This window comes from Myodes glareolus, chromosome 16 (assembly GCF_982192425.1).
Source record: "Myodes glareolus chromosome 16, mMyoGla1.1, whole genome shotgun sequence".
NCBI classification, from domain to species: domain Eukaryota; kingdom Metazoa; phylum Chordata; class Mammalia; order Rodentia; family Cricetidae; genus Myodes; species Myodes glareolus.
In genome coordinates this window covers 30100908-30127458 of record NC_142041.1, presented here as the reverse complement: position 1 = coordinate 30127458, position 26551 = coordinate 30100908, and the positions used below count along the sequence as shown (strand labels likewise).

General features: G+C 45.4%; 1 protein-coding gene across 4 annotated transcripts in view; it reads left to right on the top strand.

Moving 5' to 3' along the window:
• The window catches only part of Frmpd1 (FERM and PDZ domain containing 1), a 167058-nt gene that overhangs the window by 116938 nt on the left and 23569 nt on the right, over positions 1-26551 (top strand). For 3 of the 4 annotated variants that reach the window (XM_085677202.2, XM_085677203.2, XM_085677204.2), the window contains exons 3-6: positions 11145-11302; positions 12187-12289; positions 15536-15581; positions 23668-23775. In XM_085677202.2, the coding sequence (XP_085533328.2) occupies positions 11145-11302; positions 12187-12289; positions 15536-15581; positions 23668-23775 (415 nt within the window). Of the gene's footprint in view, positions 1-11144; positions 11303-11540; positions 11578-12186; positions 12290-15535; positions 15582-23667; positions 23776-26551 lie in introns of those variants that run through there. The other variant, XM_048420328.3, reaches the window with a different exon arrangement.

The following is a 26551-nucleotide window of genomic DNA, read 5'->3' as shown; positions in this document are numbered from 1 at the left end:
ATGCCTTCCACACAGGACAGAATTCATGCCTGATACCATGAATCTGCTCAAAAGCCTCTGGCTGGGGCGGTCATAGGTCTGCTGTTGGTGGTTTTGCAAAGCAGGCATGATATGCCTGTCAAATTGCCTGTTTTTTTTATATTGTTGTTGTTATTGTACGTGTGTGTGTGTGTGAGAGAGAGAGAGAGAGAGAGAGAGAGAGAGGGAGAGAGAGAGAATAAATATGAAAATATAAATATTTATCCTGGGCATCGAACTTGGGTCCTCAGGTTTGGTGGCAGGTACCTTTGGCTACTGAGCCATCTCACCTACCTACCTTTTCTTTCCTTTTCTGAGCCATCTCTCCAACTCAAATATTTTAATTTTTTAATTTTAATTTTACACATGTGAGTGTTTTACCTGCATCCATGTTGTACAACATGTGCATGTCTGGTGCCTGCAGAGACCAAGAAAGGGCATTGAACCCTTTACAACTGGGCTACAGATGCTTGTGGATTGCCATATAGGTGCCGGCAACTGAACCTGAGTTCTATGGAAGAGCAGACAGCGCTTTTAACCAATAAGCCATGGATTTTTTTTTTTTTAAATTTTCCTATCTCCTTCCAAGAGGACTTCTGGATGGCTTACAGTTTTAAAATGCTAAAGAAACCGAAATAAGGAATAGGGATGTTAAAAAAAAAATACATTACAAATAAAAGCCCAGGACTTAGCACGTGAACCCTCACATTAGCTCTGGGTGTCCTGGTGGCCGGGGCCAGCAGTGAGAAGAATTCCCTTAAGTAGCATATTGTGGTCCAGGAAGCAGCTACCTGCAGTCACTCCATTTAAAGTACATATTCTCTGGTTTGGTTTTTTTGTGTTTTTTTGTCTTCAGATTTTCAAAGACTGAATAATTCCACTCTTGTCTTCATGCCATTTTCCACATAATAGTTAGACCTTATGCTTGGCTCCAGCTATATTACCTAGGAGTGAATCTGCTGAACTGTGAAATAACGGGTACTTCAATCACTGGCGCGGTGTTACACTTATGTAACCGGTATCTCTCTGCAGGGAGTGTCAGCTCTCAGGGCTACTCGGGATTCTGGGTTTGAAATGAACTCTCTCCAGGTGCTACTGCTGCCGTCTTTAGTCAAATTCAGCTGTAGTATTAGATTCGAATGAATGCACGTACCTCGGCTGAGGGAAGCCTGGGGCGGTTGTAATTCCAGGAAGTGCATTGAAGCTGGTTCCCTGGTGACCGCTTGACTTCATATTCCATTGTGACAGTGTGCTTGGTATCAGTGTTCTTTTAGAAAGAGCTAACCCGTAGGGCTGGAGCGATGGCTCAGGCTAAGAGCTTGTGTGGTTCTTGCAGAGGACAGTTCCCAGCCCCCACGGCAGGTTATCCACATCCACCTGCAGCTCCAGCTCCAGGAGATCTGGGGCCCTTTGCTGGGCTCTGCAGGTACCAGCACTCGAGTACTCATACATATACATATCATCTTAAAATGATAAAAATCAGTTTTTGTTTTTGTTTTTTAAGAAAGCGCTAATCCCTCAAATGGCTCCTTGATGTGATTTTATCTTGGTTGCTTTTTTTTTTTCCATCTTGACGTTGGAATAAAATCATTTGAGATGAGAGAAGCTCAGTTAAAAAAAAAATGCCCACACTAGATTGGCCTGTGTGTAAGCATCTTGGGCATTTCCTTGATTAATGATTGATGTGGAAAGGGCCCATCCTGCTGTGGGTGGGGCCACCCCTGGCAGGTGGTCTTGGGTGATATAACAAAGCAAACAGAGGAAGCTGGAGAAATGGCTCAGCAGTTAATGGCATTAGCTGCTCTTCCAGAGGACCCAGGTTCAATTCCCAGCAACCACATAGCAGCTCACATGTCTGTAACTCCCGCTCCAGGGCATCCGTTACCTTCACACACACATACGTGCAGGCAAACACCAATGAACATGAAATAAAAATAAATTCTATTTTTTAAAAAAAGCAAGCAAGCAAGCAAATTGAGCCATAAGGAACTAACCAGTAAGCAAAGTTCCACCATGGTCTCTGCATCACTTCCTGCCACTAAGCCCCTGTCTTTAGCTCCGATGTTGACTTCTTGGATGGCTGGCTGTAATGTGAAACTGCACGCTGAAATATAAACCCTTTCCTCCCCAGGTTGCTTTTGGTCACGGTAGTTTATCATGGCAATAGAAACCCTACTAAGACAAGTTTGAATTTGTTTGTTTATTATTTTAAGACAGGCTCTCACTGTGCAGCTTTAGCTGGTCTAGAGCTCACTATGTAGAGCAAACTGGCTTTGAACTCCCAGAGATCCGCCTGTTTCTGCCTCCTGTGCTGGCATTAAGGCATGCACCACCATGCCTGGCCCAGTTTATTCTTCTATCTTTGTAGGACTATAGAAGTATTGCCTTAGAAGCTGTCGCTCCACCTGCCCTTTTCCAGCAAAAGTTATTGTTTTGTATACTCAGTTGTACTTCTTTTCCTTGGAGTTTATTACTTCTGAATTGAAAATAATCTTGACCTGGGGCCAGAGGGAAAGTGCCTGCCGCGCAAGCGCAGAGACCACAGTGCAGGTCCACAGTACCCATGTGGAAGCTGGGTGCAGCAGAATGTGTCTGTAACTCCAGCAATGGTGGGTCCCTAGAGCTCATTGGCAGCCAGTTCACCCAATCAGTGAGAGATACCGTTTCAAAGAAGTGGATTTTAAAAAGACTGTCTCAAAAAAGGAAACAAAGGGATTTTGAATATTCTCGTGGAAAGGAAAGACACATTACCTTGATTTGTACATCACGTGATGTATATAGAGGTATTGGTACCCCATAAATTTGTATAAGTGTGTGTCATATATGTGCAAAAGTGTATTAGTTCATAAGGAAGAAAAATAAGGTGGAATATGATCCAGGAAGACACCACGTCAACCCTGGCCTCCACACTCATACACACGTACAAGAAATTCTCTTCAAAATCTTGACCTAATGAAAGTTTAATTTTTTAATTCAGTATAGTTTAAGATAGTCTATTATTCTATATTTAGTTCTTCAATGTGGAATTTATTTTAATATAATCTAGGAACTAAACATATCGCTTGACCCCGCCCCCCCCAGGATAATAAGCAGTTGAGGCCCCGTTGCTGTGTCTGTCCCGACTTCCCTGCCGGCCTGTTGCTGCATCCTGACATGGGAGATGGGATCCGTTTCTGGGACGCTGCTCTTACTGTGTTATATAGCTGTGTTAAAATTACTTACATTAATTATATCTTACATCTCATTTCCTGCTAAACCAGGCTTTTCCCAAGCTTCGTTTTCAGAGCTTCCATGCTCAAATGCCATTTCTACTGTACAGAATAATTTCACTTGGTTATTAAAACAAGCATGAAATTGAATTTTCTAATCTTTGGAGATGAGAGCTTTACACAGCAAAATTAGTTTTACTTTTAAGCTCAAAAAAAAAGTTTCTTTCAGCCTAGCTTGACTCTAGAACTGAATGCATTGCATATATGTACACATACATAAACACACATGACATCTCAGTAGTCACAAGCCCTTCCTACTGGTTCTATCCACTTCCCAGATTTACTTGTTTACCCCCTTGATAAGTAGTCTACTTACCATAAAAACAGAGGTGGGTTTTGTTTGTCCTTTCTAGTATTCCAAATGATGAGTTGTCTTTCAGGGACCCTTCCAGGATTTTCTGTTGCTTCATGACCTGTGAGCAAAAGTTGAAACATTCGAAACAGTCTGGAAGGCTCCTGACTTAAATCTACAAACTGCATTTTTATCTACACTGTTTGCCAAACTCTCTGCTTGAATTTTTTGTGACGCATTCTCAGGCTGACTGTGAACTCATTGTATTGTTCAGGTTGGCTGGAAACTTGGGGTCTTCTGCCCCAGAGTCCCAAGTGTTGGGACTGCAAGCTTGTACCACCATGTCTACTCTGAATCATGTGTTTAAAGTAATAACAGGCCTGGGGAGATATAATAGAGTAATATAGTAATAAATCACTTTCCCAGTGTGTGTAAGGCCCTGGGTTCCATCCCTCATACCACAAAAATAATAAATAGTAATGATGGAAGTTCTCCCCTCAACTGTGGGGGTACTATATGCACAATATCTACACTGACTGATCCCCTGGATGCTGTCATAGCACGGGAATATCCCTCCGACTATGACAGCATGCTAACTCCCTTCCTGATACAGACTTGCCTCTCTTTCAGCTTTTTCTGAATACATTTCAAATTACAAAATCTGGTTTAGACCGATTCAGCTTTTAAAACCACTCCAGCTACTCATACTAAGGTGTTTAAACATAGATTTATGCTGCTTCTCTGAACGCTTCAGGAATGTCAGAGTCATTCCGCATAGAGGTAAAATCCGGTTTCAGAGAACAGAGAAGGCCAGGGAATATCTGAAGTGTGATCTATTTCCACCTGACATTTTCTCTTTTCAGTGTTATTGATCAGCTCCGCATGAACTTATGACATATAAATTTAGCATTCACCTCTACAAACTGTTCATGATAAATTGAATGTGTTTTCTCTGCTTCTACCTTAGAGGTACATCCAGTTATCAGATGGGAATTTCATTAGTGTAACGCATCTCCTGCTCTTTGGGTGTAAGCTCACAGAAATGACCTCAGATTTATGGCTGGCGTGTACCACAGTGGTAGAGAGAGATTTTGGGATCCCCACTTAGTTTTCTATTTAAAAGATGCCTCAGAAGAGGACGTTTTGTTATAGAAGCCATTTCTTTCCGCCACTGTCAAATATTAAATGCTCCCTGCGAGAGAGGCCAGTTTGGTCGTGTACTTAGATAATCCCTTTCCAAGCAAAGGCTAGACGTGGCCTTTGGGGAAAATGTCAACTCCAGACTTTGAGCCAAAGTCGCTGACGCCATCCAGGGATTAATGAACACAGCGGGCCCTTGTTTGTCTGCCATTGTTAGGGAGTGCGCCCTCTGCGGGGAAAGGGCCAGATAACTGAAGCCCACTCACTTGGAAGGCATCCCTGGATTTTGTTGAAACCCTGCGGGCAAGAGTGTATGTTCTTTCTTTTCTTCTCCTGTTACTGACACTCCCACTGGCTCTGAGTTCCTCCCGTGGATTAAGAAAGGTTCAGCTCTTGCAATGCACACTACAGCCTAGAGAGGACTACAGCTTGCCTTGACCATTATACATATGAGGGCTGCTTGAAATAAGGATAGTGTCTGGGTGTGATTCAGGCCTGTAATCCCAGCACTTAGGAGGGAGAGGCAGTTCGACCATGAGTTCAAGCCCATCTTTAGTTACATAGGGAGTCTGAAGCCAATCTGGGTTCAAATGCCATAAGACATGCCCAGAAAAACAAAGAGAGATGCCCGGGAGATGGCACCATGGGTAAAAGTGCCTGCCGCACAAGCCGAACCACCTGAGCTCGGTCCCTGGGAACCCTGTGAAGAAGCCAAATGCAGTGGCACAAACCGGTCAGCCCAGAACTTCTGTGGTGAAATGGGAGGCAGGAGAATTGATTGGAAGCTTAGGGGCCAGCTGTCCTGAAGCATGTAGCTGGTGACAGAAACAAGAGAGAACCCGATTATCCTGTGACCTGTGTACACACACACACTATTAAAATTAAGGGGGAGGGAGAGGAAGACTTCTGGTTCTTTGGGCACATTCAGCAGCTGGAGATATTACTACCCAAATCATAAGACTGGATAGGAGTAGGAGAGATGGAGCACGTGGTGGGATATAGTGGGATATATTGAGAAAGAGAGCAGTGTGTGTGTGTGTGTGTGTGTGTGTGTGTGTGTGTGTGTAGAACTCAAAAGAGACCAGTTCAGATGGAAACAGAATAACAGAGAATGGATGGCTTGGTCTTGGAGGCTGGGGTGATGGGCAGGGGCTATCTTGAGCCATATTTACAAGTCTGAATTAGGTCAGCCAGGGGAGACATAGGAGCAAGACAGAAAAGGCTGAAAAGTGGGGCGACTGGTTAAGAGCCTGTTGGCAGAAGTCCACCGCAGGACTGAAATAGAATAGTTGCCGTGGAGATGGGAAGACATGCACTCTTTAGAGATCTTTTGGTATTGGGGGTGAGAGCAAGGGACTGTGAGACAGGACCTCTGGGAATGAGGTCTGAGAAAGTACTGTCACCCCAAGGATACCGTTGACTGAGCTCTGGGACATGGCACAGATGAGTCCTGGCTAGAACAGTGGTCGTAGAGCTGACACCCAAGTCAGGCAAGCGTAAAGGAAAATGAGCAGCAGCGAGTTAGCCAACATTTTCATGTCGCTAGTTACTAGTGATTTCATACTCATTTACACTTCCTGCTAATCCGACTTTGTCGAATCCTCATCCTAAGGAGTGTCACAACTGACTAATGAGCAGTATCAGGCTGCATATCTGTAGTATTTTGTTCACTTACTCACCCAGTGGCCCTGTCACTTACACACTAAAGCCTCGGCGCTTTCTGTGCACCGACATCTTCACCTGGTGCTGTGAGAAGTACACAAGCTGGCCTCTGCCTCCATGGAATCATGTCTACTTCACGTAATGATATCTGGGTTAAACAGCTTTCAAAGGTCCAGGTGCTCTGTGGTCATGCGGGCAGGACTCTTGAGGAGGAGAAGACATGTCAGTTGGACTTGGCTTGTTCTGATGACTCCGTGCAGTGAAGAGCTGAGACCTAAAGGTACAGCTAGCATAGGTGGGATGATCAGGCCAGAATGAAGGGCTAGGAGGAGGCGTAGGCCCGTGGATCTGGGCCAGCACTTGAAGACTGGGGATGGGGAACACAGGGCAAGGCTTACTATGTTCTGTGAGTGGTTGGGAGATATGACATGTGTGTGTGTGTGTGTGTGTGTATGTGTATGTAAAACACAGGGCAAAACTTATGTTCTGTGAGTGGTTGGGAGATATGGCGTGTGTGTGTGTGTGTGTGTGTGTGTGTGTGTGTGTGTATGTGTATGTAAAACACAGGGCAAAACTTATGTTCTGTGAGTGGTTGGGAGATATGGCGCGTGTGTGTGTGTGTGTGTGTGTGTGTGTGTAAAACACAGGGCAAAACTTATGTTCTGTGAGTGGTTGGGAGATATGGCGTGTGTGTGTGTGTGTGTGTGTAAGTGCGCGCGCGCGTGCGCGCAAAACAGCCACTGGCTCATCCGTAGGAAGGAGTTCCAGTCATAGCTTAGAGATTGTTCAGTCTCTTTATAAAAGCAAAAATACCTCATGTGTTTTATTATGAGGGCTAAATGAATGTTACGTATAAAACTATATTCCAGCACTCCTTCACTGATGGCTATGCTTCTGCTGTCACTACTACCACTGTTCTTGCTCCTATTAGCTAATACATTTTGTTTTCTTCTTTTTGATGTTCGAGGTAGAGTCTCAGGTAGCCCAAGCCAACCTCAAATTCACTGTGTAGCTAAGGATGACCTTGAACTCTTGATCTGTCTTCCTCTCCCTCCCAAGTGTTGGAATTCCAGGCATGTGCCACCATGCCTGGATATACTTTTCTAAATTTACTTTTTAATCTGAGAGAATTTCTAATCCATATGACCTTAAATCTATGTTTTAACTGAGTGCTTTTGTTTTCCTACATTTAATCCCCAGCCTCCATTCCAGGAGCCTAGTTTAACCTGTACCAGATTTGCCTTCCTTTCTGACTTCAATGACAGTTCCGTCATTCCCCTTAAATAAATCTCCCTGACCCTGAGCTAATGAATACACACCACTAATTTTGTTAGTTGGATCCTCGGGTGCTGTTTTCTAATTGCCTAGCATTAGTTCATTAAAAATGCCTGGCACCAAATACCCCTTCAACTAATCTGTTTTTAATGAGTTGTTGGAATCTCTCTGTGGCTTTTTTGTTTTATCCTCCAACTCCAATGATTTCCTTTGTAACCTTGGAAAAAGCTGGTGGGCCAGAGAGATGGCTCGGTGCCTAACAGTGTTTGCCATGCAAGCCTTCCAGCGTAGGTTCAATCCTCAGAATTAGGAAAAGATGGAAGAAGAGGATCGACCCCACAAAGCTGGCTTCTGACCTCCATGTGTATGAAGTGAATGAACACACACATACACACACACACACACACACACACACACACACACACCACCACACACTAAATGAAAATGAAGAAAGGTTGATTAAATGTTAAACTTTCTTTTGTAAAATTAAATAGGCATAATTATCCCTTTTTTTGTTTGTTTGTTTGTTTTTTGAGACAGGGTTTCTCTATAGCTTTGGAGCCTGTCCTGGAACTCACTTTGTAGACCAGGCTGACCTTGCTTGAACTCACAGAGGTTCACCTGCCTCTGCCTCCCGAGTGCTGGGATTAAAGGTGTGCACCACTGCCACCGCCCAGCTCTCCTTTGCTTTTTTTAAAAAAGCCCAGATGATTGTTATTTTATGTGTATAAATGTTTTGCCTGCATGGATGTATATATGTTCACCTTGTGTATGACTAGGGTCAGCATAGGCCAGCGGACATCACATTCCCTGGAAGTGGAGTCACAGACAGATGTTGCCATGTGATGTTAGGAACTGAACTCGGGTCCTCTGCAAAAGTAGCCAGTGCTCTTAACTGCTGAGCCATCTCTCTAGTTCCAAATGTTGAGAGCCTTCTCTGCGTGTGTGTTTATGTGCATGTGTGTGTGTTCGTGCACATGTGTGTTTGGATGGGTGCATTTGGAACCAGAGGTTGGCATCTGGTATCATTTTCATTATTATTCTTATTTTTTTTTGTTGCAGTGTCTCACTGCTCCTTTGGCTAGACTGACCAGCTAGCAAGGCCCAGGGATCTGTTTTTCTCGCCTCCTCCAGCTCTTGGGCTGAAGGGTTTATAGGGATTTGTGCTGCCTGGATTTATATGTGTTCCTTGGACCTGAACTTGGGTCCTCATACTTTCCCCATGGACATCGCAGCCCTCAGATATTGAATTTTTACTTTCAGTGTAAAGTATGTTACTTATTCGTAGAAAGACCTTTTATAGTCTGGATAGTTGTGTGGCAACGTGTGTGTGTGTGTGTGTGTGTGTGTGTGTGTGTTTTCCTGTGTTACTCAGGCTGGCCTTGAACTCCTAGGCTCCACTTTCTTCCTGTCTCAGCCTCCCAGCAGAGAACAACAGTTGTGTTCTGCAACCTATTTATAGCTTTAAAGCCTGGAGAAACTGCTCAGTGGTTAAGAGCACTTGCTGCTCTTGCAGTAGTCTGGAGTTTGGGTCTCAGCCCCCACCTTTGGGTGGTTCACAGCTACCTGCAAATCTAACTCCAGGGGATCCAGCTCCTTCTTTTGTTCCCAGGGGTACTTGAAGATGTGTGTACATACACACAGATATGCATGCACGGACACATGAATTAGAATTTTTATATTTTTTGTTCCGTTTTTTTTTTTTTTTTCTGAGACAGGTCTCATGTGGCCCATGTACCCCACTGTGGCCTTGAACTCCTGATCCTCCTGCCTCCTCAGATGCTGCCATCGCAGGTATGGGCTGCTACCCCTAGTGTTTTTTGTTTTTGTTTTGAAGTAGGGTGGTCATATATAACTCAGACTGTATGTTATCTTGAGCACCCCCGCCCCAGCCTCCTGAAAGCTGGAATTGTAGGTATACTCACTATACTTGGCTTAAAGTTTGGGGTCTTAAAGTCTGGACTGGTTATGGGTTTATGTCACATACATTTTCGTGATTTCCTATTTTATGGTCTTTCTTGTGTTAGGTCTCTCTGCTGGTCCTTCCTCATGGTAACACGTTCACTTCCTGGAGGAAGGGCCCTGCTTCTAAACAGTGGGACTTGGGTTCTCTGTCCAGTCTTGCTAGGCTCCCCCATCAGTGGGCTCTTGGACAAATATTGCATGGGGTCTGGAAAACTGGCTCTGGAAGGCAGTGTTTAATACTTCCTGATTCTTGGCAGGACTTTGAGGTCATCATAAATGACAGAGTCCAATAGGTAAGGTCCTGTTGCATCAGGCGGAGTTCCTGACAGGGTTTAGTAAATAGACGAGAATCAATTATAGACACTCACTGCAGAGGCCTGAGGGAGCTGTTACTTCTCCACAGTCCTCTTGTTTGTAGCAATGATAAACACCTCTGCTCATTGCTCTTTGCTCTTCCTCAGAATCAACCGCTGAATGTTAGGGCGAAAGAAATCATTTGCTGCAGATAGATGAAAAATAGTTTGGGGATTTGCTTTGTGGTTTTAAGGGATAGAAAATAACCTGCTTTCAACTTGCCTGCTTTAGATGTAGTGAGACTAGGTATGGTTTTAGAGATCAGTACGGACGCAGTCCTGGCTGGCGTCTCATGCAGAAATCCTCACAGTTACAAAGCTCAGCAGAACAACAGTGCATTCTAAAGCTAAATAGGTGAGCCACCTAAGGAACATCCAGCTACAAAAGAAGCTATCATCAAACATCTAAGCAGAGTAGACAGCTCAGAGGTTAAAGCACTGGCTACTCTGGCAGAGAACCAGAATTCAGTTCCCAGTACCCATGTTGTGTAGCTCACAACCTCCTGTAACTCCAGCCCCAGGGACTCCACGAGTCCCCACACATGTGCACCTGCACAACGCACGTGGGCACACACAGACACACTTTAAAAAATCAAAATGAAACCTTAAACGGAGTGGCTCTCGCTGCTGTACTTCCTGTGTGTTCCCTTCTCTGCTCCAGCAGTACTGCCTACGGAATGCCCGTCGTTGGTCTCTCTGTAGTCCAGAACCTGGGCTGTGATTCTCTAGGTGCAACCCAAACCCTCCCTCTTCCAGGCAGCGTTCCTGCCCCCATCCCTGCAAAGTGAGAGCTACTCTTCCACCTCCTGATGCCCACAGCATCTCATGACCTCACTCCCAGAGCGTGGTGCTGAGTCCTGTTTGGTACTGTCGCCAGCATTGTGTCTCATCTCTCTCAACACTTGGAAGGCAGAAGGAGAAAGGTGTCAAGGTGGAGGCCAACCTAAACTGTATAATCATACCTCATATCCCAAAACCAAGTGCTGAAGATTTAGCTTGGTGGCCGAGCTCTTGCCTACCATCGGCAAAGCCCTGGGTCGAGCCTGAAAGAAAAGGCCTGGTGTCTGCTTAGCCTCAGCTTTCTCTGCCTCCCCTGGAGCTGTCGGTACCCCCCTTCTGGAGTTCTGTTTTGTTCTGTTTTGTTTTTTCAGCCTACTCCTTCTCTTCTAGGGCTAAAGTTGCTGCAGCTGATGGGCCACCCGGGAGCCCAGCGCAGGCTCTCACAACAGTGAAGCACACCGTAACGCTAGACAAAGATGCCCTCCTCCAGAACTATGGATTTCACATTTCGGAGACGCTGCCTCTCACGGTGGTGGCTGTCACAGCAGGTAGGGGCTGCTGGGGAAACAGAAAAGGATCTAGGCCTCTTAGGGAAAGTAGTTTCTCCCCCTACCCTCCATCCCCGGCCTGTAAGAAAGGCAGAAAACGCTACCTGGGAAACTGAAAAATTCTGACCTCATTCTGTCTTGGACTTTTCACCTGATTTTTGTGCCAGAATGAAGTGGCCCTGGGGTCAGTCGCTGCTCTGAGCCCTGGCCTTCCACTGGCCTTGGCCCAGGGCTCTGCACTCCTGTGGCTTCCAGACCCATGTCGGGAGGGGAAGGTATTTGGCTAATCTGGCCCTCCTATTTGAATCCTGCAGGTCCAGACTGTGAAGCTTCTGAAAGGAGGGAGGGAGGAGGAAGAGAGGGAGAGAGAGAGAGACAGACAGAGAGAGACAGAGACACACAGAGAGAGAGAGAGAGAGAGAGAGAGAGAGAGAGAGACTGAGAGAGAGAGAGCGCGCGCGAGAGAGACTATTGATTTGTTTGCTCTTGAGTCTCTGTGAAATGTAGGCTGTGCCGGAAGGAGATGCGCAGGCTGGAGCACCCAGTGCCTGTTTGTGTGGTTGAGCTATGTGTTGGTGTTAGATTTGAGGCTGGTTAGAATATATTAATTTCCATTTACTCACGTAGGAATGTGCACACACTCAGTTCCTCGGAGGGGAGGAGAACAATCCCTTGGCCAGCTGTGATGGTTTGGCTGGTTCTGTTCCTTTTTTTCCTGTGGACAATCTCCCCATCTCTTGAAACTGATGGAGAACAGCGGCTTATAATGAGGAAAATGACACTGCATACGAGCCAGGGCCCAGGGGACCTAGGCTGTGGTACACTGTGACTTGTGGGGCCTCAGTCTTTCTAGCCTGAGCAGTTACCGATTTTCTCTCCCACAGGCGGCTCCGCTCATGGCAAGCTTTTCCCCGGCGATCAGATTCTTCAGCTGAACAATGAGCCAGCCGAAGACCTTTCCTGTGAACAAGCGATTGATATTCTCAGGTATTCCCATCTTCCAGCAACCAGGGCCACACAGGTGATGGAAGAGCAAAGCTAATCCTTAGGAGTGCTGTGCCCTGCATTTAGGCAGGCCCTGTCCCCTTCAAAGAACAGGACTAGTGTTTGGGCCATGGCTGTAGTATGGTCTGCTGGCTTCCACCTGCCTACGGATCGGCACAGAGTGCCTACTTATCAAACCATCACTGTGCCCAAGACTCCATGCTAAGCACTGTTGGGAGTGTACTGGTGGATACTCCATTGGTCCTGTCCTCTAAGGATTGACGGTAGCGTGTGCCAAAGCTTGAACTAAGTAGACGCCAGTGTGTTTGCTCGTCTTTAACCCTGCCGCTGTCCCCTTGAGTGTTCTCCCTGTGACAGCCTGACCGGCGTATATGCGACTTCATTGGTGTGACACCCACATCTCTCTCTTTTGCGTCATTGCGCTTTGCACAGCTGCTTCCCACGAGCAAGACAGGTGTGCAGAGGACCCTCAGTAAGAGGAGAGACGGCGTAGCACTGGGAGTCGGCCCCAGGATTAAAGGTGGACAGATGAGAGGAACGAGGTGGGGGAGACTGAGAGACAGCGTCAGGACGTGCAAGCTTTGGCTTCTCCTTTTCTACTCAGCGCTGTTCTGTGACTTTACTATTATCAATGGAAACGAAAAGCAGAGTTAGGGGAGGGTACTGTGTGCCTTGTGAACTGGCTGGCCTGGCTTTGCGGGATACTCTTTCTTGAGCACATCCCAGTGAGCAGAAACCCAGACAGTCAGAGGAGGAGGGACTGAAGATGCAGAACCTCACGTCCGCCCTCAAGAAGCACAGTTACCGTGGAGACAGACAGACAGACAGACAGACAGACAGAGTTCAAGTTAAGATTCACGAAGAATCTATGAAACCAAGCCCAGTATTGCTTCAGGAATGCCAGGGCCTTAACTGAGTCTGTGAAGCAGGTGGGGAAGGATTCGGTAATTTTAAATAAATATAGAACTTCAAAGTTTGCTTTCTAAGTCCCTGGGCTGTTTTCCCAGAGGACCGCTTCCAACAGATTTTTCAGTGCTGCTAACTCTTCTGTCATTCTTAAACTCCAAGGAATCCACGAATGTATTTATAACTTTAAGTCACAGTCTAGAACTGGGTGTTTAGGTAACAGTTGGCCCCTATCTGCGCACTGAGCGTCTAGTCTGGGCAAGGAACCCTCGAAGGCAGAGGCAATCTGCACGCAGCCACTTAGAATCCTGTGCTGGTCCCTGTGTGTACACCTTTCTGTGATGAGGGTGAGCAGGCGTGAGAAGCAAGGCTACAGACACAAGAGACTCCAGCTTAGGAAGAAGCCGCAGTTTGATGAAGCAGAGAAGAGTCCAGAAATACCTCAGCTATACCTTTTTAACTTTATTTATCTCTTTATTTGAGAGCAAGTCTCACGTGGTTCAGGCTGGCGGCAAACTCACATGGCCTTGCACTTTGCATCTTCCCGCCCCCACCTCTCCAGTGCACAGAGACAGGTGTGTGTTACCACGTCGAGTTTATGGGGTGCTGAGGAGTGAATCCAGGGCTTTGTGCCTGCAAGGCAAGCACTGTGCCAGCCTCTGCGGCAGGACTTTTCTTGCTGGGTAGAACTTGGGTGATGTTCTGGCAAAATAATAAACTGAGGCAATAGATGGGGAGCAGGGGAGTGCTGAACTCTGCCCTTTGCCTCAAGAAATGTTTTGGGAGGTAAAACTCAGATTATGAAAGGTCCTGGGTGTCAAGTCAGCAAGATCCAGCGTCAATCACCTGAGAAGAGCCACCACGGTGACCTTCTGACCGGCATGTGTTGTCACCCTGCTCCCTGTGCATGTGGGAATCCCAGCAGAGATTGCTGTTATAGCTTGGCATCCTGTGTCTAAAAGCGATACATATTTTACTCATTTTCATTGAAAAGGGTAAACAAACAAAACTGCTGGAAGGTGGTGGCGCTTGCCTTTAATCCCAGCACTTGGGAAAGAGGGGAGACAGAGGTCGTGGATCTCTGTAAGTTCAAGGCCAGCCTGATCTACAGAGTGAGTTCCAGGATTGGTTCCATAGCTACTGGGAAACCCTGTCTCAGAAAAACAAAAAGAAGAAGAAAAAGAAAAACCTAATCTGACAGTAACAGCAACAGAGTCTTACTAATTTCTCCAAAAAAAAAAAAAAAAAACCTTTTAAACCCAAAAATATCCTTAGTAGAGCACCAGGACCTCCAGGACCTTGGATTTGTGTGATTTACCTGTGAAAAGGACTGTGCTCACATGAACTGGAGCGGAGGCAACCCCCAAACTTTGGAGATCCTCAGGTTGACCTTGACCATCAAGGGGATGATGTACTCACCTCTCCACTGGCCTAAATGTTTGTAGTGCAGGAAGTCAAATGAAAGTTTACAAACTGCTTCTTTTTGTGAGTAGGCATGGCAAAGTGGGGTGGAGATCCTGCCCTAGCTCCTGGTTCTTTGTTAAGGAAAGTGGAGGTGTGACAGGTACCTGTTTGATCGCTTTTGAAATCTCCAAGATAACTTGAGAAAAAAAAATGTCTATTCAGTGTCTTGATTATATGCTTTGGACTCATTGCAGTGACTGTGTGTGCCCAAACGCCACAAAAGAGCTGGCTTTTAGCTGATAGATGTTATCAACAGAGGAATGTTTAGCCTATGTTTTTGAAACGATTAAATTACCTGTGTTGTCGTTGTACTTTTAAAAATAAATTTATCTTTGGACATAAAATTAGCCAGTATCAACTGTATGAGCTCCCTACTATATGAGGCTAAAGAAGGAGCCTTAAGGTGGCTGTGGAGTGTCCACATGGCAGAGGCAGAGGTGGGCATCCAGGCAGAAGGAACACTCCCAGGTCCTCCTTAGCTTTGCTGAGTCCAAGAAGCCTTTCTAGAGATGCGGCTTTATCACAGTGTACCACACACACATACCATACACCACACACATACACACCACACACATACCACATATACACACACCCCATGCATACCACACACACACACCATACACATACACACCACATGCACACCACATACACATACACACCACACACATACCACATATACACACACCCCATGCATACCACACACATACATACACACACACCATACACACAGCACACCATATATACACACACACACACCACACCACGTGCATACCATATACCCATGCACGCCACACACACACACACACACACACACACACACGAATGACTGTTTTTCTTTTATCCTCTTCTGTTTTTCAGGGAAACTGAAGATGCTCTTTCAATGACTGTTGTTCGCTGCACGTCGGTAAATCTCTTTTTTGTCTTATATGTTAGTTTCACTCTCCTTGACCCTAAGACTCAGATGCTCCTTGAGGATGTCCCGTATGAAGGAGGGCAGAGGGCAGAGGGTGACAGCTGCCAGGCAGGGGATAGCTAGTCAGCCAACTTGACCTGAAGACCTCCTAACCACGGGTGCTATGGAGAAAACAGATATGGTCTGGACCTTGGGGACCTGTCGTTCAGGGAGAAGACTGTGTGTAATGCAGGGTAGACTCATGGAGGGGACAGCAAACAGGGAGCTCCAAGGCAGGCTTAGGTGGGGTGACTTTGGACAAGTCCCTCCTTCTAGTTGTCACTGGGTAAAAATAATGGGTGACAGCAATAATGGGTGTCTAATAGGTCATCCAAAGCACCCAATGAAGTGTCGCCTGTGACAATATCAGCTGAGGCCCACCACAAAGTAGGGCGTAGTCAGAAAATGGCAGACCTGGACCACCAAAGGGGCCCTTGATACAGGTCCAGGGAAACTCCTGGGATCAAGTTGTCAGAGAAAACTGACCAGGGAGGACACATAGACAAAAATTCACGTTAATTCAGCTACACATAGATAAAAAAAGGAAGAAGGAGCAACATAGGGAATTTTAATAATGTATTTAATAACTTAACCTAATTGTCTATATATTAGATTAACAAGAATATGCAATAATACCCCCCACATTGTGAATATTAGTTGGAGTTGTGTTACATTTGTTTATGCTGTGGAACATTTAATGATGTGAAGATGTGCTGCATTCTTTTATGTTGCATTTGCTTAACTCTGTGAAGCTGTGTTACTTTGCCTGTCTAAAACACCTGATTGGTCTAATAAAGAGCTGAATGGCCAATAGCGAGGCAGGAGAAGGGATAGGTGGGGCTGGTGGGCAGAGAGAATAAATAGGAGGAGAAATCTGGGAAGAGAAGATTGAGGAATGAGAAAAGAAGGAGAGAGGACCCCAGGGGCCAGCCACCCAGCTACATAGCCAGCCCCAGAGTAAGAAGTAAGGAAAGGTATATAGAATAGAGAAAGGTGAAGCCCAGAGGCAAAAGGTAGATGGGATAATTTAAGAAAAGCTGTCTAGAAATAAGTCAAGCCAAGGGCATTCATAAAAAAGAATAAACCTCTGTGATTTATTTGGGAGCTGGGTGGTGGGTCCCCAAAGAACCAAAAGAGTAAAACAAAAACAAAAATGAAAACCCCATACACTCCCTCCATTAAAATTAAAATAAGAAAAACATGTAGGTATGGATATGGAGGCTTACACTTAAACCCCAGCTCTCAGGAGAATGAGGCAGGGGGACCAAATGTTTGAGGCCAACCTGGGCTTCAGAGCAAGGTCCAGGCTATCTTAGGTTATATATAAGACCCTATTTAAAAATACACAGAATAAAAATTTAAAGCTATAATGGTTCCTTTTCTGGAATATACTTTAAAATAAAAACTAAGATGAGTGTGGTGACACACACATTTAATCCTAGTACTCTCTCCGAAGGAGAGGGAGGTCTGTGGGTTCGAGGCCAGCCAGGTTTCCATAGTGAGTTCTAGGACAGCCAGGACTACATGGAAGAGACCATATCTCCAAACAACAACAGAATTACTGTGTTGAAGCTGTGATCAGGTAAAATTCATAGCCTTAACTGTTTTTATTATTTAAAGGAAATATATCAATTATAAAAAAGAAAATACATCAATTAAGTATTTGGTGAAAAGTTGGGAAAAAAATTAAAACTAATAAGATAGCCAAGTGTGGTGGTGCATGAAATGGTCAGGCCGAGGCAGACGGGTCAGAAGTTCAAGACCTGCCTCAGCTGCATACCCAGATGGAGGCCAAGCTGGGCTAGATGAGATCCTGCCTCAGTAAGTCAAACAACCAACTAAAATGATTAAAGAAATTAATCAAAATCAAAATCTACATTTTATAGTGAGTGAATTCTTTTTCCTCAGCTTCCTTTCGAGTGCTGGTATTATAGGTGTGTATAACTACCCTTAACGTTTTTAAATAGTTGGGATACAGGCAACTTTATCACATACCATATGGTGTTCGAGAATATATAGAGCTGTCATTCCTGACGACCTGAATTCAGTGTCTGGGACCTAGAGAGTGAAAGGAAAGAACCGGTTCCTCCAAGTTGTTTTCTGACCTCCATGTGGACACTGTGGCATGTGGTTGTCACCACACATACACACACATGCACACGTGTGTGTACACACAATAAACCAATGTAATTTTGAATAAATAAAAATAAGATGTAAACAGGATGGCAGACTGGCTGTCAGACCATTGGCTATTGAAGGATTTCCTGTGCATATGGTGATAGGAAAAGGCATTGTGGGAGAAATGGCCCTTCAGTTGTGTGAAAACGTAAGTCCATAAACGAAGACCTCGTCTCCTCTCCCTGCTCAACAAGTGCTTTCTTTTTATTTCTTTGAGAACGATGGGGGGAAGGAGAGTCACCCAATTAGGATTAAAATGTTTGCTATAAATATGACAAGCTGAATGTTCCATGCCCACTAAGTGGAGACTTTTCTATGCTAACCAGAGTTTGCCTATGAAATATGAAAATGGGAATAGCTAATCAGCGTCAATAACAGTGCAGGTGGTAAGCCATTCTTTTTATTTAGCTTATTATCATCTCAATGGGAAGCATCTTGATCTTAATTAGGCGGGGATTTCCCACAGCAATTCCATGAACTGGACAAAATAGAACACTTGATCTGTGAGGCAGAGAACAGCCTGTATTTTATTCCTTAAAAACTGAAACGTAGGGAAGGAAAAAATGTCTGTGTTCTAATACCAAGCTTTCCAGGTAGAATGTGAGTACCACACTCAGGAGAATCTGCAGAAACACCCATTTCTGACCAGCAGGATCCCTGAGAAATGCCCTGACCATAGGCTGACCTCCCGGGCCATCATCAGGAGTGTTCCAAAGCATTTTACAGACAGTGCAACATGAGCAGACATGACTAGCTTCGACAGGGAGGCTTGGCATTGCTGTCCTCATGGTAGATTCTTGGAATCCTCGAGTAATTTAAACAGATTGGGAATTATAAAATCCCAAACTAGAGCATTGATGACTTCTTCTCACAGCTAGGACACAGAATTTTTGGAAAAATATATTCTGGCTTAAAATTTGCATTTAAAAAAGTTATCAGCCAGGTGGTGGTGGTGTGCACCTTAATCCTAGCACTCAGGGAAGCAGAGACAGGAGGATCTGAGTTTGAGGCCAGCCTGGTCTACAAAGTGAGTTCCAGGACAGCCAGAGATACACAGAGAAACCCCGTTTTGGGGTGGGGGGGAAATCATCGTTATTTTTCTTAAATTATGTGCTTGGATATGTATCTGTGGGGGGGTTGTATATGTGAATGCAGTGCCCAAGGGAGCTGTAGTTACAGTCAGTTATGAACCATCTGGTGTGGATGCTAGGAATTGAACTCATGTCTTCTGGAAGAAGTAACCAGTGCTCTTAGCCCCACTCAGCCATCTCTCCAGCCCCCAAATGAATGATTTTTATTAGAGTTTAAAAGAAAAGCCCTGGGGCAAGCATGCTGTGATCCTCAGCGGCTGCCTAGAAGAAGAACACGGAGGAGAGAAGGAGAAAGCCACACCGTTGAAGCTGGCATGGCAGTCAGACACATGGCAGGCATGCAGCTATGTGGCAGAGGCAGGAGGCTTTAGAGAAATAGAACCCTAAACATTGGTGGGGGAGCCCAAAGGGTTAAAGAAAGCATGCTGAGAAAAGGACACAGTGCTCTTCCTAAGGGCAGATCTACACCCCTTGCCTCCAGTGAGCTCCTGCACTAGGAGCAGGGCTTCTGGGAAGGGAAAAGAACAGTGTCTCATTAGAGAGCTAGGTATACTACCTTGTTAGTGTGGCTTAAGGTAAGCCTCCCTCCCCTAGGTGGTCCCTTAGCCAAAGTGACTGAACCAGCCCAACTGAAATTTAAGTCTACCCAGGCCAGAGAGTTCATTCTCTTGACCAGTATTTTCTTTTTCTTTTTCTTTTAAGACAGGGTTTCTCTGTGTAGCCTTGGCTGTCCTGGAACTCACTCTGCAGACCAGGCCAGCCTAGAACTCACAGAGATCCACCTGCCCCTGTCTCCCAAGTGCTGCGATTAAAGGAATCTGCCACCACACTCGGCTGATAATTTTTTTCTACTCTTAACACTTTGAAGCATTAACTCTGCAACAAAAACACATTTTATCAGTGAGCCCAGGAAGAGTTCAGAAATCCTAGGGTAAATGGTAGTTCATATCATCTGAATTTTTCCTTTAAAATATCAGTGTACTTTCTTACACACGTGGTTAGCATAATATGACCGATGCCGGGTGCCTGGTTTGCATTGCTAGCTTGCAGATGTGAGAACACAGGAGCTGCCGTGTGGACCCTGTGTTGGGTTTTTCCAATCGGTCCATTCTTTCTCAAAGCAACGAGTTTCGTGGTTCCAGAAATGACAGGCCCCATTTTCTTGTAACTCCCTACAACGATCCAAGAGCAAAATAGTCTACCTTGTCTGAGATAGCGCTTCTGAGATTTGACAATATGGCTTTCATGTCTTCAAGCTGAACAATTACTTCTCATCAGTGTGTTTTGTGAGTTCTCACTCTGTGGATGATGTTCTGGGTGGATTACAATCTTGTAGTGATCCTTGCTGTGGTAGTTCGGATGTAATAGGCTCCATAGTCTCATAGGGAGTGGCACTGTTTGGAGGTTTGGCTTTGTTGGAGTAGCTGTGGCCTTGTTGGAGGAAGTGTGTCCCTGTAGGGGTGGGCTTTAAGGAGGAAGTGTGTCCCTGTAGGGGTGGGCCTTGAGGTCTCCTTTGCTCAAGCTTCTCTCAGTGTGGCACTTAAGTCACTTCCTGTTGCCTGTAAGATGTAGGGCCTTCAGTCCTTCTCCAGCACCATGTCTGCCTGCACTCCACCATGTTGCACCATGATGATACTGGACTAAACCTCTGAAATCATAAGCCACCCCAATTAAACATTTTCCTTTATAAGAATTGCCATGATCATGGTGTCTCTTGCCAGCAATAGAAACCCTAACTAAGATACTTGCGAATGGTGTCATCCAGAAAGGTCCAGGATTCCACCAACAGCCAAAGAGTTCTCCTGGGAATGAAGGGTCACTTCTGATGTGCACCAAGCATGCTAGTGGAGCTCAGAAATGGATTAACACTTGGCAAGGCCAATCACACTGTTGGCTTGGGTGCGATTTGTGGTCAGTGAAATAGTGAGCTGGTTTTCAAATAAATAGCTTCTAAGCTGAGCCCTCCATCCCTTGCTTGTCCAATTGATTTTCCCCCCTCAGAGTCACTCTTCCTATTAATCCCTGTCAGGTTATGTTGCCTTGGCGGGTGTTTTGGCTGTGCTTTTATAGTCCTGAGACTAAAAGGCTAATTTGTGGAGTTGGAAGCTGTAATCCTCGTCCTTTCTTATCGAGGAGCCTCCTCTCCTGGTCTCCTCCACTTCTAGTCTCAGCCAGCTAATTTGCTTTAACACATTCCAGGTCTAGCCCTAACTCTTAGGAGGTTGCCCTCCCTAGTGTGAGAAGCTGTGATTGCCTCTTGTAGATCCCTGCTCTCCCTCCCTCTGCCTCTCTTCTCCTCTGTCCCTGCTTGCTCCGTCTGAGTCTTTAGTGTTGCTGCTTCCCTGATTCTTTGAACACTCACTGCTGACAGCCCTGTTTCTCTGTGCCCTCTGACATTTGCTCTTGGGCTTTCCAGGTCTCATAGCTTCTCCTGATTCTCATGGATCTCATTCAGTTTCTGTTGCTTGAGATCTAATGACCTCCTACAGTTCTGCTTTCGTAAATTCCTCCTCTGCCTCCATCCAAGGCATTGCTAAACATCAACAAGGAGGGGTAAGCCAATGGAAGCCTGAGTTACTTAGATAAAAATCAGAACTTAGAGCTCAGTGGTAGATCTCTTGTCTAACAGGAGCAAGGCCCGGGGTTTGATCCCCAGCACAGATAAGGAAGGGAAGGGGAAAAGAAAGCAGGGCTCTTAGAGCACAGATAAACCATGGCTGAATCCACCTGATGGCTCTGCATCTGGCCTTCTCCACAGCGGGGTTGTGGAGGAGATTATTAAATGCTTTGCAAGAATGAAGGAATTCTGCCGTATTCACAGAACCCTGGCCTGTCAATCTGGAATGTTCTCTTCTAAGGAGAAATGAACTCGGTTGGCTCTGACTTGTCCTTGATAATTCCTTAGTCATTAGTGATAGCCTTCTGCACGGTTCCTAGATTTTTACCGAGAATTAACAACAGTCTTCCCAGTATGTGCTTTTCTGAATCTTCATGTCCGTTGTGGAGAACTTGATAATGGCCATCTGTAGGCTTTAAGTATGTCTTCCTTTCTCTGATCTTGGGCAGTGGCAACTGTGGCATCTTCTGGTTCCATGAGCACCCAGATTCACCTGGATCACGGTCTTAAACTTACTCAGGTAGTCTGGTCATCTCATCACCAGCTTTGGATTTCAACTTTTTCTTTTCCTATTTCATTTATTCTTTCGAACTGGAAAACCAAGAATTTCTCCATGTGTTTCTTTCTGGGAGCAGAGCTATGCTTCCCTCTCAGGCTCGAGTTTTTGTTAGTATTGTGATTTGAAAGCAAGCTATGTCTCTGAGATGCATAGTCACAGTGTATGTCCTGCCACACCAAGTAACATCACTTCTTAAAGTTATGGGGTCATTTGTTCACTTCATGTACTTCGTGCATTGGTTTGTTGATGTCTAAGTTCATGTACTTTGCTTCCAGCAAGTCCCCCATTGCTGTTACATATCTCTTTCCCTGACTACAGAGTGGCATCTTTGGACCCTTATATACTACAGACATCCTAAAGGTTGGCCTAAAAGACCTGCCAGAGTGTTGAAGGGAATGTGGAACACAAGCTGGGGAGTACTCCATTGAGCAGGCGGAGCACGTCCTGTTGGTCTGAGTCATAACACTGCTCAGGTGTCACAGTGTGACCCGATAAGATCTGTATAAGGGTTTGCCATTTAATCTTACCTACTAATGTGAGTCTTTGGAGGAAGAGAATGCCAGCCACATGTCACAGAGGCCAGAGCATCCAGGCGCTCTGTCTAGCTCTCATATGTATGCATGAAGAGACTGAAATTCAGAGAAAGCTGAAGACAGCCAAAAGTCATCCGGTTATTTTTAAGGTTTATTTTTTTATGTGCATGTGTCTGTCTGTCTGGTGTGTGTGCACTCATGTGCGTGCATGTGTGTGCACATGGAGACCAGAAGGGCTTGGGATCCAGCTTTGTTACCCAGGAATTAGGACCTGAACTCAGTCCTAATGATTTCATGATTGCACAGCAAGCACTTTTAATCACGGGGCACACACACACACACACACACACCACACACCACACATACACACATACACACACACACCACACACACATACACACACCACACACACACATACACACACACCACACACACTCACACACACACACCACACACACACACACACCACACACACACACACCACACACACATCACACACACACCACACACACACACACCACACACACCACACACACACCACACACACACACACCACACACACCACACACACACACACACCACACACACACACACCACACACACACACCACACACACCACACACACAGACATCACACACACACACACACCACACACACACACACACACCACACACACACACACCACACACACATACACACCACACACACACACATTTCCATTCATAGTTATTTGTGTGATGTTTTCACAGCTCCTGAGGAAGCACTTGGGTTAAACTTCAGGTCTTTCCCTTCTAGTCCTCTTTGTCTTCCTTGTGTCACAATAGTGTGCTGTTATTTGGAGTTTCCAGCTGTCCAGACACACAAGAACATTGTCTAGGCTGGATATCTTATACCCTAGGAAAAGAAATCTTTAAACGGGGTACCCTCCTTTTGTGTGGGCTTAAATGAATCTACATTAGCCGTGAGGCTGGGTTGTTTTTTTTTTTTTTAAAGAAGTGGCAAGATGTCAATGGCTTTATGAATGTGCTGCTCCAAAGTGTGTCGTGTTAATATTTTTCAGGGGGTCCCCAAGTCATCCTTCTTGACTGAAGAGAAGAGGGCCCGGCTGAAGACCAACCCTGTGAAGGTGCACTTTGCTGAGGAAGTGCTGGTCAGTGGGCACAGCCAGGTGCGTCAGTGGTCGGGAATGGGAGTGCTGGTCAGTGGGCATGGCTAGGTGTCACTGGTCAGGGATGGGAGTCTGGGCAGTGGGCACAGCCAGGTGCATCAGTGGTTGGGAATGGGAGTGCTGGTCAGTGGGCATGGCCAGGTGTCACTGGTCAGGGATGGGAGTGCTGGTCAGTGGGCACAGCCTGGTGTCACTGGTCAGGGATGGGAGTGCTGGGCAGTGGGCACAGCCAGGCGTCACTGCAAACCTCATCCTGTGCCTCATCCTTAGGCATCACTGTGTCTTGCAAAGGAGGAATTGTAACAAAAGAAAACAGAGACTTAGATTAAGAGAATCAACCGCTGAATCACACAGTAAGGAAAAACAGGAACCTGGGTCTCTGTGACCTCTGTGACTCCATTTTTTCTTTCTAGACATACTCTCTTGTCCTTTTTGATACAGAGAGATCCAGGGTTGATGGAAGAAGGCTGGAAGTATGTGGTGTCAGAAGACGTTTGTTAAGGGAAACTTGGCCCTTCAGATTATTGGTTTTAATTTTTATTTTTATTTATGTGTATGTACCTTTGTCTGTATAGTGTGTGTGTGTGTGTGTGTGTGTGTGTGTGTGTGCGCGCGCACGCGCGCGCATGCGCGTGCACACGCACCAGAAAAGGGCACTGGATCCCTGAAGCTGGAGTTTAAATTGTGAGCACCCTGTGGGTACCGAGAGCTGAGTACTCAGGTCTTTTGCAAAGAGCAACAAGCAGTCTCAACCACAGAGCCATTTCCCAGCCTGAGGTTGATGGGCTTTTGTTTGCTTGGTTGTTTTTTGAGACAGGGTTTCTCTGGGCTTTGGAGCCTGTCCTGGAACTAGCTCTTGTAGAACATGCTGGCCTCGAGCTCACAGAGATCAACCTGCCTCTGCTTCCCAAGTGCTGGGAGTAAAGGCATGCGCCACTACCGCCCAGCTGGGGTTGATGTTTTTCGTATGGATTTATCAATTAAAAACACGTTTACTCATAATTTATAAAATTCCTGGTAACTATTGCCACTCTGAATTCAACAATCAGTATTAGATTTTTAAAACTTTCAAGTCAAAATTTCTTGTCATCCAAAGAAATTGAAGGAATGGGGCCCATGGCCATTTAAACAAAGGATCCAGGTGACCTGGTCCGCATAAATCCTCTTTATTTTCTCTCTGCCCTGCAATATGACAGACACATTCAGTTAGACCTGAGAGAAAGATGTGCTTGTTCAGGAAGGGGCCAGTGGAGGCCTAAAGCATCGATCAGTAACTTGGGTCGCTGCCTGTCAGCAACGGTTTGAGTCGCGGTGTCGACACTTGTGAAAATGGGTTGAGCCTCCCTGAAGATTGAATTTAGATCCAGCATGTGCATTCACTTACTCTTAGTCAAAAGGCTGAAAAGCGATGGACTTGCGAATCGCAGAGCAGTGAACATGAAGAGTAGGGGGATAAGAAAGAGCCCAGGGCAGGGAGAGTGAAGGCACCACAGCTGTGGACCAGGATGCCTGGACTGTCACTGTAAAATGGCCATCATCCCTCATCCCCTGGTGTCTGTTCTGAGAACACGAGACAAGACAAGTTCTGAGACCCAGACAGGCTACTGAACTGGATAAGGGTTTTGGTGTGGATGGGCAGTTTAGAGGACCAGTGCTCCCCAACAGTGTCTCTGGGAAGCTTGCAGGTTGGGACCCCAAGAGCCATTTCTAGGCATCTGCACCAGCCATCCATGGGAGAGGCAGTGAGGCCAGTGAGCGCTCATCACTACGACCTGCCTCTCCTTCCTCACAAGCATTTAGAAGCTGATAACACTGGCTCAGCTTCCTTTGGAAAATGAGAAGACAGCTCTAAGGGCACACATCATTCTAGAGCAGTGGTTTTTAGCCTTCCTAACGCTGAGACCCTTTAATACAGTTGGTGATAATATAGTTGGTGACCTCCAACTATAAATTATTTCATTGCTACATCATAACTGTAATTTTACTACTAATATAAAACATAATGTAAATCTCTGATATGCAAGATAACTGATATTCGACTTCTGTGAAAGAGCCATTCGACCCTGCAAGGGATCACAACTCATCAGTTGAGAAACACCGCTCCAGATTATTCTAGAGTAGTAAAACCTAGCCTTGGAAATAGGTCTGGCTTGGCTCATGGTTAAAGAGAGAGACACAAAGGGAATTGTTAGGAAGTGATAAAACTGGTGAGCTCCCAGTTCATTAGTAAATGAGCACAAATGAGGGGAAAAAAAAAGTCACCCTGGATGCTGAGAAAAGAGTTGCAATTGTGCACCCACTGGGGGCTTTGTGAAATAGTTTATAAACTTACGGGGGAGGTGCAAAAAGACATAGCTCAATGTCTGCCATGAAATATGGCCAAGACATCTCACTTCTATAAATTTAGAATATAAGGAAATTCAAATGCAAGAAATGCATAAACAAAAAGATAGCTGTAGTATCAGTATTATAAATAGTCAAAACCAGAAAGATGCTGTGTGCCTAGAAAGGAGAGATGGTTATGTCAGCTCTGATATAGCAGTTCCTTAGAATATATTAAAGCTTTTGCAATAATAAATAGAAAACCCACATAAAAATTATATATATAATGTTGGATAAGAATAAAAGAATGTAGAATTGTGCATAGTCTTTTCTTAGCTCTCTAAAATCTATGTACAGAGTTAGATAAAAATGGAAAGAAGCTGTGTAGAAACAAATGGTAGGAGCTATGTGACATCAGGACTGTATTTTTTTTGTAAGCCCTGCAAATCAGAAA